The 14,217-nt window shown below is 39.4% G+C and overlaps 1 protein-coding gene across 1 annotated transcript in view; it reads left to right on the top strand.

Moving 5' to 3' along the window:
• Positions 1–14,217, top strand: part of LOC124789950 (solute carrier family 22 member 7-like) — a 134,126-nt gene that overhangs the window by 115,770 nt on the left and 4,139 nt on the right. Inside the window, exon 7 of the mRNA XM_047257479.1 lies at positions 13,997–14,211. Within this exon, the coding sequence (XP_047113435.1) occupies positions 13,997–14,211 (215 nt within the window). The remainder of the gene's footprint in view (positions 1–13,996; positions 14,212–14,217) is intronic.

Genomic DNA, 14,217 nt, shown 5'->3' with positions numbered 1-14,217 from the left:
AGAGAGTTAAATTCGGATGTAAAACAGTTAAAAGGAAATCAAGTTACTCTCGAGGTCATAGTAAATCAACTGTCTACGACACTCGACGAATTGTCATTAAAGCATACGGAAATATCTGTAGAAATAGATTCTCGGGTAAGGGAAGCCGTAAATTCCATTTCAAAAGAACATGAAAGACAATCGATAGATCCAACTGCTCAGATTTCTGAAGTAAAAATGCAAATTACTCGGGAATTATCTCAATGGCGAAGGGGTGTAAACGATCAATTAAACAAATTTAGTAATGAGCTTACCGATATTAAAGAGGTAGTCAAGAGTGATGTTTCAACGCCGACACGTTGAGAGAACGTAGTAGATGCTAGTACACAAAAGCGGGGGCAAGCCACCGAAATAAATTCTGAGGTAACTAGGGATCAGGAATCATATTCATTACCGGGGGCTACGACACCTTATGTAAATGTCATTATGGAGGAAAACATTATCAAACACAGGAGGGGTCAGTCATTCTCACCTGCCATGAGTGGGGTGCATCCAGTAGTATTTATTAGTTCTTTTCGTCGCGTGTTACCCATAAAATGGACGGAATTACAAAAGATGCGTTATGTAAGTGGATTCACGTTAAATGATGCGGCCTTGTGAGCCACTGAAGTCATTGAAAAATGTTCCACATATGACGAGTTTGAAAAAAGTTTTCTCGCGAAATATTGGTCTTTAGGGGTACAGCAACGACTTCGTGAGGCTGTATTGAACCCCGAGAGGTTTAATTACAGCAAAGGAACGCTCCGAAAGTATTTCAAGAAGTATTTGAATAAAACGAAATACTGGGACGAGCCAATTTCGCATAAAGATTCGTTGTGCATTCTTAAGAGTAAGATGCCTATTGATAAACGCGGAAAATTAATTCAAGCCCCAGACGCAAACATTGACGAGTTTATGCCCATCCTAGATGTAATTGATATGATGCAGGAGGATGTGCGGGCAAGATCTCTAAATCACAGTCAGTCGTGGAGGACTGGAAATTTCAGCGTCGCGAGCCGGCTGGCAGAGAACCCAGCTCGGCGTACCAACGCCAAGATGATAACAACGCATATGGCTACGGTAGAACAGGCTGGTGGGAACGAGGTACTGCGGATAGGAGGCAGGAACGTAAGTACACTCCAGGATACTACAATAATAACGAAACGACACAAAACAGAAATCAAGGGAGACAGAATACCAAGACACAAAACCCGATAAATCAAAACTGGCGACAGCATCCGCCACCAATAGTAATCGATGAAGTAAATGATACCGAAATGCGGCCGATTTCTCAGCCAGCGGAAAACAAATTACCGCCGCATTAAGTCCCGAAGTGCAGGCGGGTGGGCGAGATAAGGACGATTCTGATTTAAGATTAAAAATGTTAAGGTACAATGTTGGCACTAACATGAGAAAAAGCATGCGGTTATGAAACCTGCTGTTAAAATATTAATCGAAGGTATTTCAGTGAACGCAGTATTTGATACTGGGTCTGATATTAATGTGATTTCTATGGACTTATTTAGACAGATTACTAACGTAAAACAGGTGCCAATATTGCCAGTTAGTAATTGTAAGGTTTTGGGAGCGATTGGAGGGAGAAGTAGGAGCGTGAAAATACAAGCCCAATTAGAGACAGAATTTGGTAATGTAGCGATTGAATGCACGTTCCTCATAATTGATGCGCTGATAGTGTACTGGATTTTAGGGTTTTATTTTTGGCAAGAAAAGGATGCGAAGATCGACTTTTATGACGGGATACGTGAGTTGAAGGTCAAACAGAAAACCCATCTCTCTAAAATTACTGAGGATAACCGACACGCATGGAAGGTTTTGCCTGGGTATACAAATGAAGCTCATTTCAAAAAATAAAACTACAAGCTTAGGGAATCAGGTTCAAGAAATAAAATCTGACCGACATGAACAAATGTTAAAAATAGTCTCTGAATCTTCTCAGCTGTCCTCAGAGCAGCGTTCTGAATTGTTTAAAGTTCTTGTGAAATATTAATGAGTATTCGAAGAAAAACCTGGTGCGATTAGGGGATATGAATATAGGATGAATGTCATGCTGCATAAAACCTTCTGTCATAGTTCGTACCAAGTACCATAGACAAAAAGGAACGCAGTTAGTAATGAAATTCAAAAGATGCTTGCATGGAACATCATAGAACCATGTGACAGTTCCTAGTCGAGCTCCTTACTTGCTGTACACAAACCAAATAGACAAGTACAGCTAGTTCTCGACGCAAGAGAAATCAATAAAATTATAATAGACGAATTGATACAGAGATATCATGACGTAAAATATTTTTCTAGCCTCGATCTCCAAGCTTCTTACTGGCAAATTCCTATTGCGGCACAATCTAGGAAATATACAACCTTCATTCACGCAGGAAGAAGTTATCAATTCAAAGTTTTACCATTCGGTTTAAATATAAGCTCAGGTGTCTTTATTGCGGCACTTGCTGAAGGGTTGGGTCCTGAACTTATGAGTAAGATATCACTGTTTGTTGACGACATTTTAATCGCCACAAATAGATGGGACGAACATATGGAAATACTGGAGAATGTATTAAATAAGTTTTTGCATGCTGGTATTACAGCTAATCTGTGTAAATCGAAGTTTGCACTAGAGAAAATCAAATATTTGTGCCATATGATTGATTCGTATGGTATCCTCCCAGATAGTGAAAAATTGAATGCCATAGCAAAATTTCCAGTGCCCAGAACAAAATGGCAATTAAAAGCTTATCTGGGGCTGGCGTCATTCTATCGCCGATATGTTCCAGATCAAATACTAAATGCGGAACCGTTGTTACGTCTTCTCCAAAAGAATACGTACTGCAATTAGTCTCCAGAATGCCAGTAGGATTTTGAAAAAATCAAAGAGGCTTTACTAAATGCAAAATTACTCTATAATCCTGATATGAGTATTGAGTTTTGTTTGTGTGCAGACGCATCCAATGTGGGATTAGGATCACGTCTGCTCCAAGTTCAAAATATTGATGGACAACCCACCTTTTGCACAATTGCATTTACGAGTAGGACTTTAACCTCATGTGAACAATCTTACTACACTACAGAATTGGAACTGCTTGCCATTCTGTGGTCGTTCCAAAAATTCCATTATTATTTAGCTGGTGCACATACCAAAGTCTATTGCGATAATAAGGCGCTAAGCTTTTTGCATAGTTGCATACTCCTACATGCACGACTTGCCGGGTGGTGTTTAGCTTTGCAAGAATACAGTTACGAGATAGTGTATATCAGTGGTAAGGACAACATTGTTGCAGACGCCCTATCTCGGATGTCCCAAGGACTAAACGAATATTCCCCATCCTCAGATCTAACATTGGAATTTAACGTGTTTCTAATGAAAGATGAGGCAAATAGACAGTATTTTATTGACTTAGGTAAAAATACAGCAGCATTGCAAGATGCCGACCCTCGGTGGAACTCGGTTAAATAGGAGCTATTGACAGGTCGTAATCCAAAAATCAGCAAACATTATAGATTTGAAAAACATGTGCTATTTTATAGGAAGAATCCTACATCTGAAAAATGGTGTGTATGTATTCCGGTTGATTGTCTAGACCAATTAGTGTGGAATACCCATAACACCTGGGGGCACTTTGCGGTTATTAAGTGTGCTAATAAAATTGGGACATGTTGTTATTTCCCAAATCTTAGAAAGAAAGTTCAGAACTTGATTCGCACTTGTGTAATTTGTCAAAAGGCGAAAGCCATAAATATATTGTAGCGTAGCTCTTGGGGGACGAAAATAAAAAGAATTGTTACTTTTTTTTAATGTCGAAAAGGTGAATATTTTTGGTGGGTCACTTGGCAACAGAATCAGGGATTTATTACGCTATTATAATAACGTACGTTGACCATTAAATACCTGAATAAGAGCAGCATATTGATATATATATTTGAGATCGCTCGGATGAAACATTATCATTTCTGTGCATTTTTATAGTCGCGATGTAGTCATACCCGGATCAACACTAAGGGACCAGAAGATTTATAGACTTTAAAAGAAATGCAACACTAACAAAAAAAAAGGTTCAGAAATAATAGGAAAACGATAATGTTCCTTCTGGCTCATACTGCGTTCGGCCCATCAGCGTGATCGTAATTTCTGCTGATGAAGTAACACAAAAATAATTATCACTCAGTTAAATAAGGAGATGGAATCATCAAGGTTAATTTACGAAAATAAGCGCACTTATCTTTAACACACGTTTTTTTTAATGCTACGTACCTTTTCATATTAAATTACAATAGATGACCATTGTGGTTAAATACTTTATACATAACAGTCAAAATGTCCTCTTGATGCTGTCTGTTCGATATCAGTTACAAGAAACTACGTCTTTTCTGATTGGAAAAAATAACAATTAACATATTCACTCTATATTTTCACATCAAATATAAAATACAGTTGTGGAACGCAGCAAGTCCGCGTCCGCCTCTCATGGAATACAAACAGTAAAAGGTGAGGCGCCAAAAGCCTCATTTGTCTTGAAACAACAGAATTCTTTTTTATACCATTAATCGATACATGTACATAGAGATTTACTGGCACCGCGCAAGAACGGCAAAGATAAAGAATAATAGATTCTGTTGCTGCTATGCGATGATTCATTTCTTTTACTTTACAATTGTTCGATAACTTTAGGCCATCAGGCGTTTACTATTGAGCGTATATTAATGTTTGTGAGGCGAAAATTACTAATATTACAATATGTAGAAAAGGTGAACTACATCCAATATTACCAGACTCTCCATTTGCAGATTTTAGCGATCGATTTTTGTGAGCCATTCCCAGTAGCCAGGGGTGGTGCAAAATTCTTAGTGGCATTTTTTGATGTTTTTACGAAGTACCTCAGAATTTGTTCTGAAGTCGGCCAAAAGCTCTTCCATACTTCGAAAATTAATTGCTGATTTTATACCACACATGGAAAAACCACAAGCGATATTGTCAGACAATGCGACCACATTTACCTCATCCTCGTGGAAAAGGTGTTTGGCCGCTCTACAAATTAGGCAGATACTTGTGTCCAAATATCATCTGGAAGCAAACCCTGTAGAAGGGTGTTTCGTGAGTTTAATAGATTTGTAAGGACATATTGCCATAACAATCATACTGCTTGGGTCAGTTATGTAAAACCCCTTCAGGAAATTGTAAATAATCTTACGCATTCGGCGACAAACCTCACTCCAGAAGAGCTCATGTTTAAAAAGCCCGAACAAAATGAGTGGACAGAAATTTGGCCGAAATTTACGAATCAAAGCATCTCTTTTGACGAAAAGATCAGGCAGGCGACCATTTTTCTACATCACCAAGCACAATTGAGGAAGGAATATTTTGATAATAGACTAAATGGGAAAAGAACATTCTTAGTCGGTGATGAAGTCCTGATTAGAAGTCATGTGAAATCGTCAGTATTGTCAAAAAAGAATAAAAAGTGGCAGCTATTATATACTGGACCTTTTTTTAATAGAGAATATACCCCATCCCGGCGTGTATTTATTTGTGTATCCCAGTACCCTTAAACAAAAGGGACTATATCGTCATCAGGACATTAAAAACTGTATAGATTAAAAAAAAAAAACAGAATGGCTGTACAGATAACCATCTTGGACTGAACATCGTATGTTGCTGCTAATAAATTTGCTTTTTCACTGTTTTATTCAAATATAGGTAGTACTTACATTCTGAGTAGTGATAAGTCCAAAAAGGGAAAAGAAACAAGGAAATATGTATAATGGACATAAAGTGCAAAAATTTTTTTTATGTTTCTATGTCTAAACAAAAGAAAATACCTTAGTCATAGGACAGATAAACGATATACCCTATCGACAATGAGTGATCCGGGTTCCCGGGTTCGATTCCCGGCGGGGTCAGGGATTTTCTCTGCCTCGTGATGGCTGGGTGTTGTGTGCTGTCCTTAGGTTAGTTAGGTTTAAGTAGTTCTAAGTTCTAGGGGACTGATGACCATAGATGTTAAGTCCCATAGTGCTCAGAGCCATTTGAGCCATTTGACAATGAGTGATACACCATTGCTTGACCTGAGGACGTTAACAAAAAGGGCAATATTCAAAAATTTCTAAGAGCTATTGGACCACTTCTTTAACCACACTCAAACTATATCAATAGCCAGTAAATGTTAGAGATTTGATGTTTTACCGGATTCCTGATGTTCATGGTACACTCATGAAATAGTCGTACGGGAGAATCTCCACTTCATCGCTACCCCAGAGACGCAGTGTCCCCTCGCTCGTGCGCCGACTGTAACATCACGTTCAGATTCACTTAAATCTTGATAACCTGCCATTGCAGCAGCAGTAACCGATCTAACAACTGCGACATACACTTGTCTTATACAGGCGCTGCTGACTGCAGCGCCTTATTCCGCCTGTTTACTTATCTCTGTATTTGAATACACATACCTATACCAGTTTCTTTGGCGCTTCATACGAAATAATCTGCCCACATTTCCTAATCTCTGTACCGGTGTATTAAAGTGTCCAGCTTTAGGTGTTAAAAATCCTAGCAAATCATCTCCAGTCACGTGTGTGTTGATGCGACAGCAGTGATTGACGACAGGCACAGCAGACTGTAAACGAGAAAGGAAGTCAGTGGCAATGAGAGAGAGAAAGAATTGGACAAAGACAACGGCAGTGGGACAGAGAGAGACAGTGAATGTGGCAGAGCAGGGGACAGTAGTAAGGAAGAGTGAGAGAAAAGGATGAAAACAGTGACAAGTGGAGAGACAGACGCGAGAAAGTACCGAATGGAGGAAAAGCAATCACTGGAGAGAATTATATAGTTAGTGGCAATGTGAGGGAGATGTTGAGTATGAACACTTCACTTTAAAGTGAGACTGGGTGAAAGGATTTAAATGATCTGTCATATAACAGTGCGAATACGTTTGCTTGTCAATAGTTTTGGCAAGCTATGAGGATTGAGGATGCTGTAACCCCTCTTTTCTTTCAGAGTCTTTTAAAGAGGAGGATTTTCGGTTTTCTTATGCGCCGACAGGAACATTTATCAGTTGATTTCAAATATGTGTGGTTCGCTGTGTGACGTATATTTTTCTTTCTGTGTCACAAATTTTTATTTTAAGAGGAGATCACTTAAGATTATTTCCATGGTTTCGCCCTTCAAATTTCTCCCTCATATCACATAATTGTCGTCAGAAGTAGTAAAAACTGAAAAAATAAATTCCTTTTAAAGCACAGTTTCGTATATAATTTATATTAAGGACCTTACACCAGTGTCACAGAACAAATCTTACATCGAGAATACTTTACATAAGTTTAAGGGAAGAAATGCTTCCGATAATTAATACAGTATTTAAAGAACATCAAAATATGAACAGGCTGAAATGAACAAACAGTACATGAGACTATGTTAATCAATTCAACTGTGAAAAGCTAAGGAGCATATTATTAGCAAAATGAGAAATATGCAGAAGTGAAATGCCAAAATGAGCACTTCTCAATTGGGATTAAATCAAAACAATCAGAATGGCTGAAAGAGAGCACAATAACACGAGCCATAAACTAATAAGAGCTAAGCAACCAAGCAAATAAGAGAATAGACAAAAATGAGATGCCAACAAAATGAGAGCTGGCCGAACTCCGTCGGCACTTATATGCGGTTGCGCTCGTGGCGGCACCTCGCGGCCCGTACGCAACACGCGCTCCTGCGATCGCAATGCACTCTTAGCGCTCGCGGCGGCGTCTAGCGGCCCGTACGCAAGTTGTGCGATTGCTGTCGCAGGTCGACCCATAATCTATGATGTTACAGGCAATCAAAAGTCTAAAACTGGTACTGAAATTACACCTCCGTTTAGAAAAATATACAGAAGAACTAATAATATTCCAAATCTGTCATAAACATAGTTAGGTAAGGAATTTTACAACACTCATTCAAGGGGCTAAGAGAAAAAAAAAGTTAGATTAATCGTTATTGAGAACTTTCCGCCAAGAAAACTTCAATTGTGGAGTGATCCAGCAGAACTCTTAAAAGTAAGATGTTAAACGTTTGATGCTCAGGGTTCTTTCAAATGGATTGATATGGTGCAATATCTAATCAGTCATTATAATTACTCAAAATGTAGAACAATTACTATGAGACTTTTTGATGTGGAAAGATTACACGCTTTTGTCTACTGTGCATAATAAGACCAAAATTATAGATACACAAGAAGCTCAAGCGGCAGTTGTCGAATTTGTTAGTAGTAAACATACGTCGATTTTCAAGAACGGTTTCACTCCGACTACTCCGCTGAGATATTAAAAATTGATGTAGTTCATTACATAAACTCATGGTCTTATCTGATGGACGATTTCATGCCACGACCCTTAGCAGGAGGTGCTACAGTATGTAGTAACAACTACGTAACAAATATCTAGCTAAGAAAAGTGTAGAAAATTGTACAAATGGCTGTGTTTTGATAAAACATGCAATTCTTGGCCTACTTTGTAAGAGATAACGTGAGGAAGAGAGAGTACATGGGTGTTTTATCTTTTTTGTCTGCAGAGCAGAAGCGGGAGTAGCAATGGCTAATGTGAGAGACACCTCTTACTATGCATTGCTTCAGGCTGATGTGATGAGGTTTCTCTCACACTGTAACAAAGTTTCTCTCTCTCTTTCTTTCTTGGCCATCCTGCCAGCTGCTGGATTGGTGTTCGTAATGTGTTTCTCAGATGTGGTAATTACGTGTATATGTGTGTGTATGTGTGTGTGTGTGTGTGTGTGTGTGTGTGTGTGTGTGTGTGTGTGTGTGTGAGGAGAGAGAGAGAGAGAGACAGATAGAGAGAGTGAGTGAGTGATGACATGAGCACAGTTTTCGATGTACGCATTTTTATAAGTGAAATATGAAGTAGACAGGCGTTTGCATGTGTGTGTGTGTGTGTGTGTGTGTGTGTGTGTGTGTGTGTGTGTGTGCACTGAATGACGTCAATTCACACAGTTTAGGTGAAGATGGTAACATAATGAGAATGAATTTCTCATTCTGCAGCTGAATGTGCGCTGAAGATGAAACTTCCTGGCAGATTAAAACTGTATCCCAGACCGAGACTCAAACTCAGGAACTTTGCCTTTCGCGGGCCAGTGCTCGACCGAATGAATTACCCAACACGAATCACGAGCCGTCCTCACAGCTTTACGCTCCACCGATACATCTCCTAACATCCCAACTTGGCAGCAGTTGTGCAAAACTTGCGGGAAGTTTGGAAGATAGGAGATGAGGTACTGTCGGGTGTACAGTTGTGAGGACCGGTTGTTAATCATGCTTGGGTAGATCCGTTGGTGGAGCACTTGACCATGAAAGGCGAAGGTCCTGACTTCGACTCTTGGTCTGCCACACAGATTAGTCTGACAGATACTTTCATATCAGCACACACTCTGCTTCATTCTCGAAACATCCCCCAGCCTGTGGCTAATCCATATGTGCGCAATATCGTTTCTTCCTAAGTGCTAGTACCGCAATTTTAGCAGGAGAACTTCTGTTACATTTGGAAGGTTGTAGATGAGGAACTGAAGGAAGTAAAGCTGTGAGGAGGAGTCGTGAGTCACGCATGAGTAGTGATACGTGATTCGTTAGTCGTATCATACTTACACAGTATATCTTAAATACCACGAAATAGGAAGCGGGATGGAATCATGATTGGTAGTCACACTTTATAATTAAGACACTTTACTGGCATTACGCTTTTTTAAAAAAAATAATAATTTGAGGATTAATAATTGTGGACAAGCCACTAGATAAAACCTTGCAAATACAATTAGAAACCCAACGTACCCAGTACTCTAACAAACAATTCCAGATTAAAAAAAGGGGGTTACTGACAAACTTGAGAACTTCCAACTCTCATATAGGACTTCCCTAAAAATAGATATAAAGAAACAATTACAGGTAAAGGGTGACTTAATAACACTTGAGCACTAGTGCCAATCTAAGATGCCATTACATAACATGATAGAATAACTTAATTAGAAAAAAACTACAACATAGACACTGATCTTAAAAAAGTAAATGTTTACGTACTCAAACGTGCTAATAAGAAAATCACTAGAAAAAGCTGCACAAGGAACTCAGCGGATGCTATGCAGTTTGAGGTTTGGTCAGTTGCCAGTTCGTAGTGTTTAAGAGAACAAGTTCATATACAAACACGTTACATACAAATATTTATCTACCAGCTTAACCTGCCTTGACGGAAGGAAGATAAATACTAAACTTTGGAAGGGGATATGTGACCATCTCCGGTAGTGGCCAGGTTCGTAAACACTGCCACGCCAAGGCGCTGGCACAATTAAAAGTTTCTGCCCGAATCACAAAGACATACCAATAACTCTGAAACATAGAAACACTGGGCAGAACCTTTGACTCACACATGAACAACTGTATTAATAGAATGCAGGCTTCAAAAACAGCAACATAAAGTCATTTGATTGCAAGAGACACACAAAAAAACGAGAAAATTTTCAAATAACGGCCACCTTTTAACTAGGGCAAGAAAGTCTCCCATAATAAAAATAAAATTTAAAATCTCTGAGTGCGTCGGAGAACAGACAATTACGACGGCTTACTCCGTATCAGGTACACAATGTGAGGGAGCGGGTTCCACAGCTTCACTGCTTCCCTTCAAATTTCGTTCCCAGCAAAGTCACAGAACTTGTACCTCCAAACTGCCCATGTCGGCAAAACGCCCAACCAGTTTCACACCACAACGTGTAACGGTCATCACACTCGTTCGGCACCCGTTGACACTCGTCTCCCCCGCGAATTACTCGAGATCTCGAGGGTTCCCGTCGAAGGCTAACAACCAACTCTCTTCGGCTGCGAAGCCGCTTGATAACACACGCGAAAAGCAAAGATAGCTTACCTCAACCACAATCCATCTCATTGATACATGAACAAACTATGACTGGCACCAGCTCGCCACGGCTCAACTAGCTCAGATGGTAGAGCATTTCCTGTGCATAGCAAACGTCCCGTGTTAGGGTCTCGGTCTGGTACAATTTTATACTGTAGTACTGACAATATCTTTTTTTGAACATGGCGCCATTTTACACAATGCAAGGAAGATGAAACATTTTTCGATATGGAGATATTGTATACTTTTGAACATGGCGCCATTTTTACGCAGTCAAGTACTTCGAGAGCTACGTTATGTTGGGTGTATCATGCCCATTGCCTACTACACACTGACTGGTTGGAGAGGGAACGGTTGAGGACAGAATGGGGGGGACAGGAAGGAGGGTCGGGTGGCATGATGACAACACTGAAACGGGACGAGGCATCTCCCATGATGATGATAATGATGATGTCGTAGATAAGGAATGTGTGGATTGTGTTCACATTACAACATTGGGTTACATGACAATAAGTGTGTCCAAGGCCCTATAAATATATCACTATCGAAGTCGCTTATGCCAGTGGATTTCTTCACTTGCGGTCCGTATCATCGCTACAATGATTTCCCATATATCTCCGTTCCGCTCATAAATTTTCCTTGTCGTGTCACAGCTCGCAACGCTACCGGGAGACGTTCAGTCTCCTATTGGCAATAGTGTAAATGATTTAGATCATCGGTATATTGATGGTGTAGCTCTTCCTGGAACTGGCTCCGTAAGTTTTAAAGAGACAAAACGAATAGATGATAGCAAAAATACACAGCGAAATCGACAAGCGGACTGCACAAGGCGGACAAGCTATTTTTTAGATGATAATCTTTTACTTACTGCTTTATTAATACTGTTAATAATAATACATTTTTCTCCCTTTTGCGTCAGTATTCTTCAAAATGGTTTTATATAAGCTGACCTGAATTCGTCTCTTTTTCCAAGCTCTTCATCTAAGTCATTCCCAACGTCCTTAATTATGTGTTTCCCCTCTACGACCCACTGTATCGTTATGGAAGTTATTCGCCGAGGCTGATGATTTTTAAGGGTGCCACCTGATTTATCTGTTCATTTCATTTTCAGCATCCTTTTGTAGCATCACGAACTAAACGGTTCGATTCTCTTCTTTTCTTTGTTTCCCACAGGCCATGATTATCTTCTATATTACGCTATGCGCCAGACGTATATTCTCAGAAATTTCTTTCTCGTTTTCTGTGCTTTATACGCTTGATATTGTCGACTCCTTTTGCGAGAAGCGAAATCTTTGGCTTGCTATTCTGCTTCGTATGTGCCCCTTCGTTCAGCCATAATACGTCATATTGCTTTGAAAATTCTTTATTTGGATTACTGCCAGTAGCAAATCTTGTTAGATACAGTCTTCCTCTGAGATTTAATCCCACTTCAAATCCTTACGTTTACTTGTTACATTGCTTGTTCAGTATACATGTTGAACAGAATAGCACAAAGCCTGCTTCCCTTCATTCCGCCGTCTCATATCCAACCGCTTCTCTCTTAGTAGTCACACTTCTTGTTTCGTCTTGTTTCTTGTACACATTGTATACTACCATCTTCCCCTATACCGTATATCTATTTTACGAAAGATTTCTAAGTTCTTGCACAACTTTCTCTAGGTCGGCAAATCATTCAAAGGTACCTCAGTTTTTCTAATCTTTGCTTCATTTAGTAAGCGTACCATCTGGAATCCCTTTCGTGAGTCTTTACCTTTCCTTAAGCTAAATTCGTCGTCAGCTGTCATATATCTTAAGTTTTCATATTTATTCCTAGTGTGTTCTAGCCATCAACCTTAATTCAAGAGCTGTCAATCTGTTCGTACGACAGTTATTGCGTTACCTGCTCAAGCCATCTTCGTGATTTTGAGACTCATTTCCTCCGGAATTTCCGATAGCATGTCACCGTTATTATACATTCTGCACCTTAACCTGAATAATCGTTTGACTGCTACTTTTTCTTATCAGTTTGGTTATAATAATTACCTACCCCACTTTGCCTCATTTGATCCGAGGTCTTTCAGAACATTTTGAAATACTGGCTCTCACGCCAGATCCGTACATCCTTCGAATCAGTATCTTCTTATTTTTATATCACGTTAGGAGGTAACTACTCCTCCTGATACAAACCATTACTGTCCTTTTCCACATGTCTGCCATCTCTTCTGGATTTAATAGTTGAATTCTTTCTTCACTCTAAATGTTGATAGGCTTTTCTTTTAAATGATCCTAATTTTTTTTTCACTTTCATTTTTCGATTTCTTCGTGTTTTAGTCACAGCCATCTCGCTTTGTGTGCATAGTAAATAAAAAAAGCACAGAGGTGCATTGGAATAAAAGGAGGCACATAATAATTAAATTGTAATTTCGAGACGTGACCACGGCGAAGACAGTGTCCAATTTTAAATTCTCCTTTGATTTTAACTTTAAGAGAAACAGTTGTAGGATATTTGCTTCCACTTCTTTTCCTCTTTTAAAATATATTATTTATCAGATATTCTTGGTCTCTTCTTTAAAAATCTATAAATAGCGCGTCATCTGCTCATTCATACATCGTATTAGTTAATAAAAAGGTATAGCGCTGTGTGTTGACTACCTGATGGATTATTGTTCTGAGTGTCATTCTGAATTAGCAAACATCGCTGACATGGCGTGAATGAATTTATGGACGTAATTCGTGTAAATAGGTGAATACCATTGCGGTCATATGACATACAGGACGTATGACCTGTTCAAAGACTACATTTTACCTGGAGGACTTTGTGCCAAGTACAGATATTGCTACCTAAGACAAGTATGTGACCACATGATTATGACAACAACCAGAGTCTAAACTGTATAATAAGCGTTTAAAACTCCAGTTGTTAGGGATGAGTACTTCGGGAAGTTAATTTGAAATTGTCTAATAGTGTATTATCGTGCAGGTTCTTTACAGAGGTACAATTGCTACACAAGCAATTTATCTGGTCACATAGCAATAAACATGAATAATTAAAGTGCTACATTTGACCAGAACAATTTCAGTGGGTGTCCATATTTTCTTGTTACAGGTCGACTGCTGCCTTTGTTACCTTCACCCTACTTTTTAGCAACAACTGTTTCGGGGAGAATCCTTTCGTAGCATTCATCGGGCATGGATCCCTGCAACTAGCTGCTTCATACACTGCTCATGTTGTTGGAAATAGATTTGGAAGGCGGATAACACACTGCCTCGTGCTATTGGCTGCTGGTTTGTTGTGCATCATCCTCATATGCTTAACCGCAGGTATCT

Source organism: Schistocerca piceifrons, chromosome 3 (assembly GCF_021461385.2).
Source record: "Schistocerca piceifrons isolate TAMUIC-IGC-003096 chromosome 3, iqSchPice1.1, whole genome shotgun sequence".
In the NCBI taxonomy this organism is placed as follows: Eukaryota; Metazoa; Arthropoda; class Insecta; order Orthoptera; family Acrididae; genus Schistocerca; species Schistocerca piceifrons.
The sequence above is the reverse complement of the archived record's forward strand: the minus strand, read 5'-3'. Positions and strand labels throughout refer to the sequence as shown.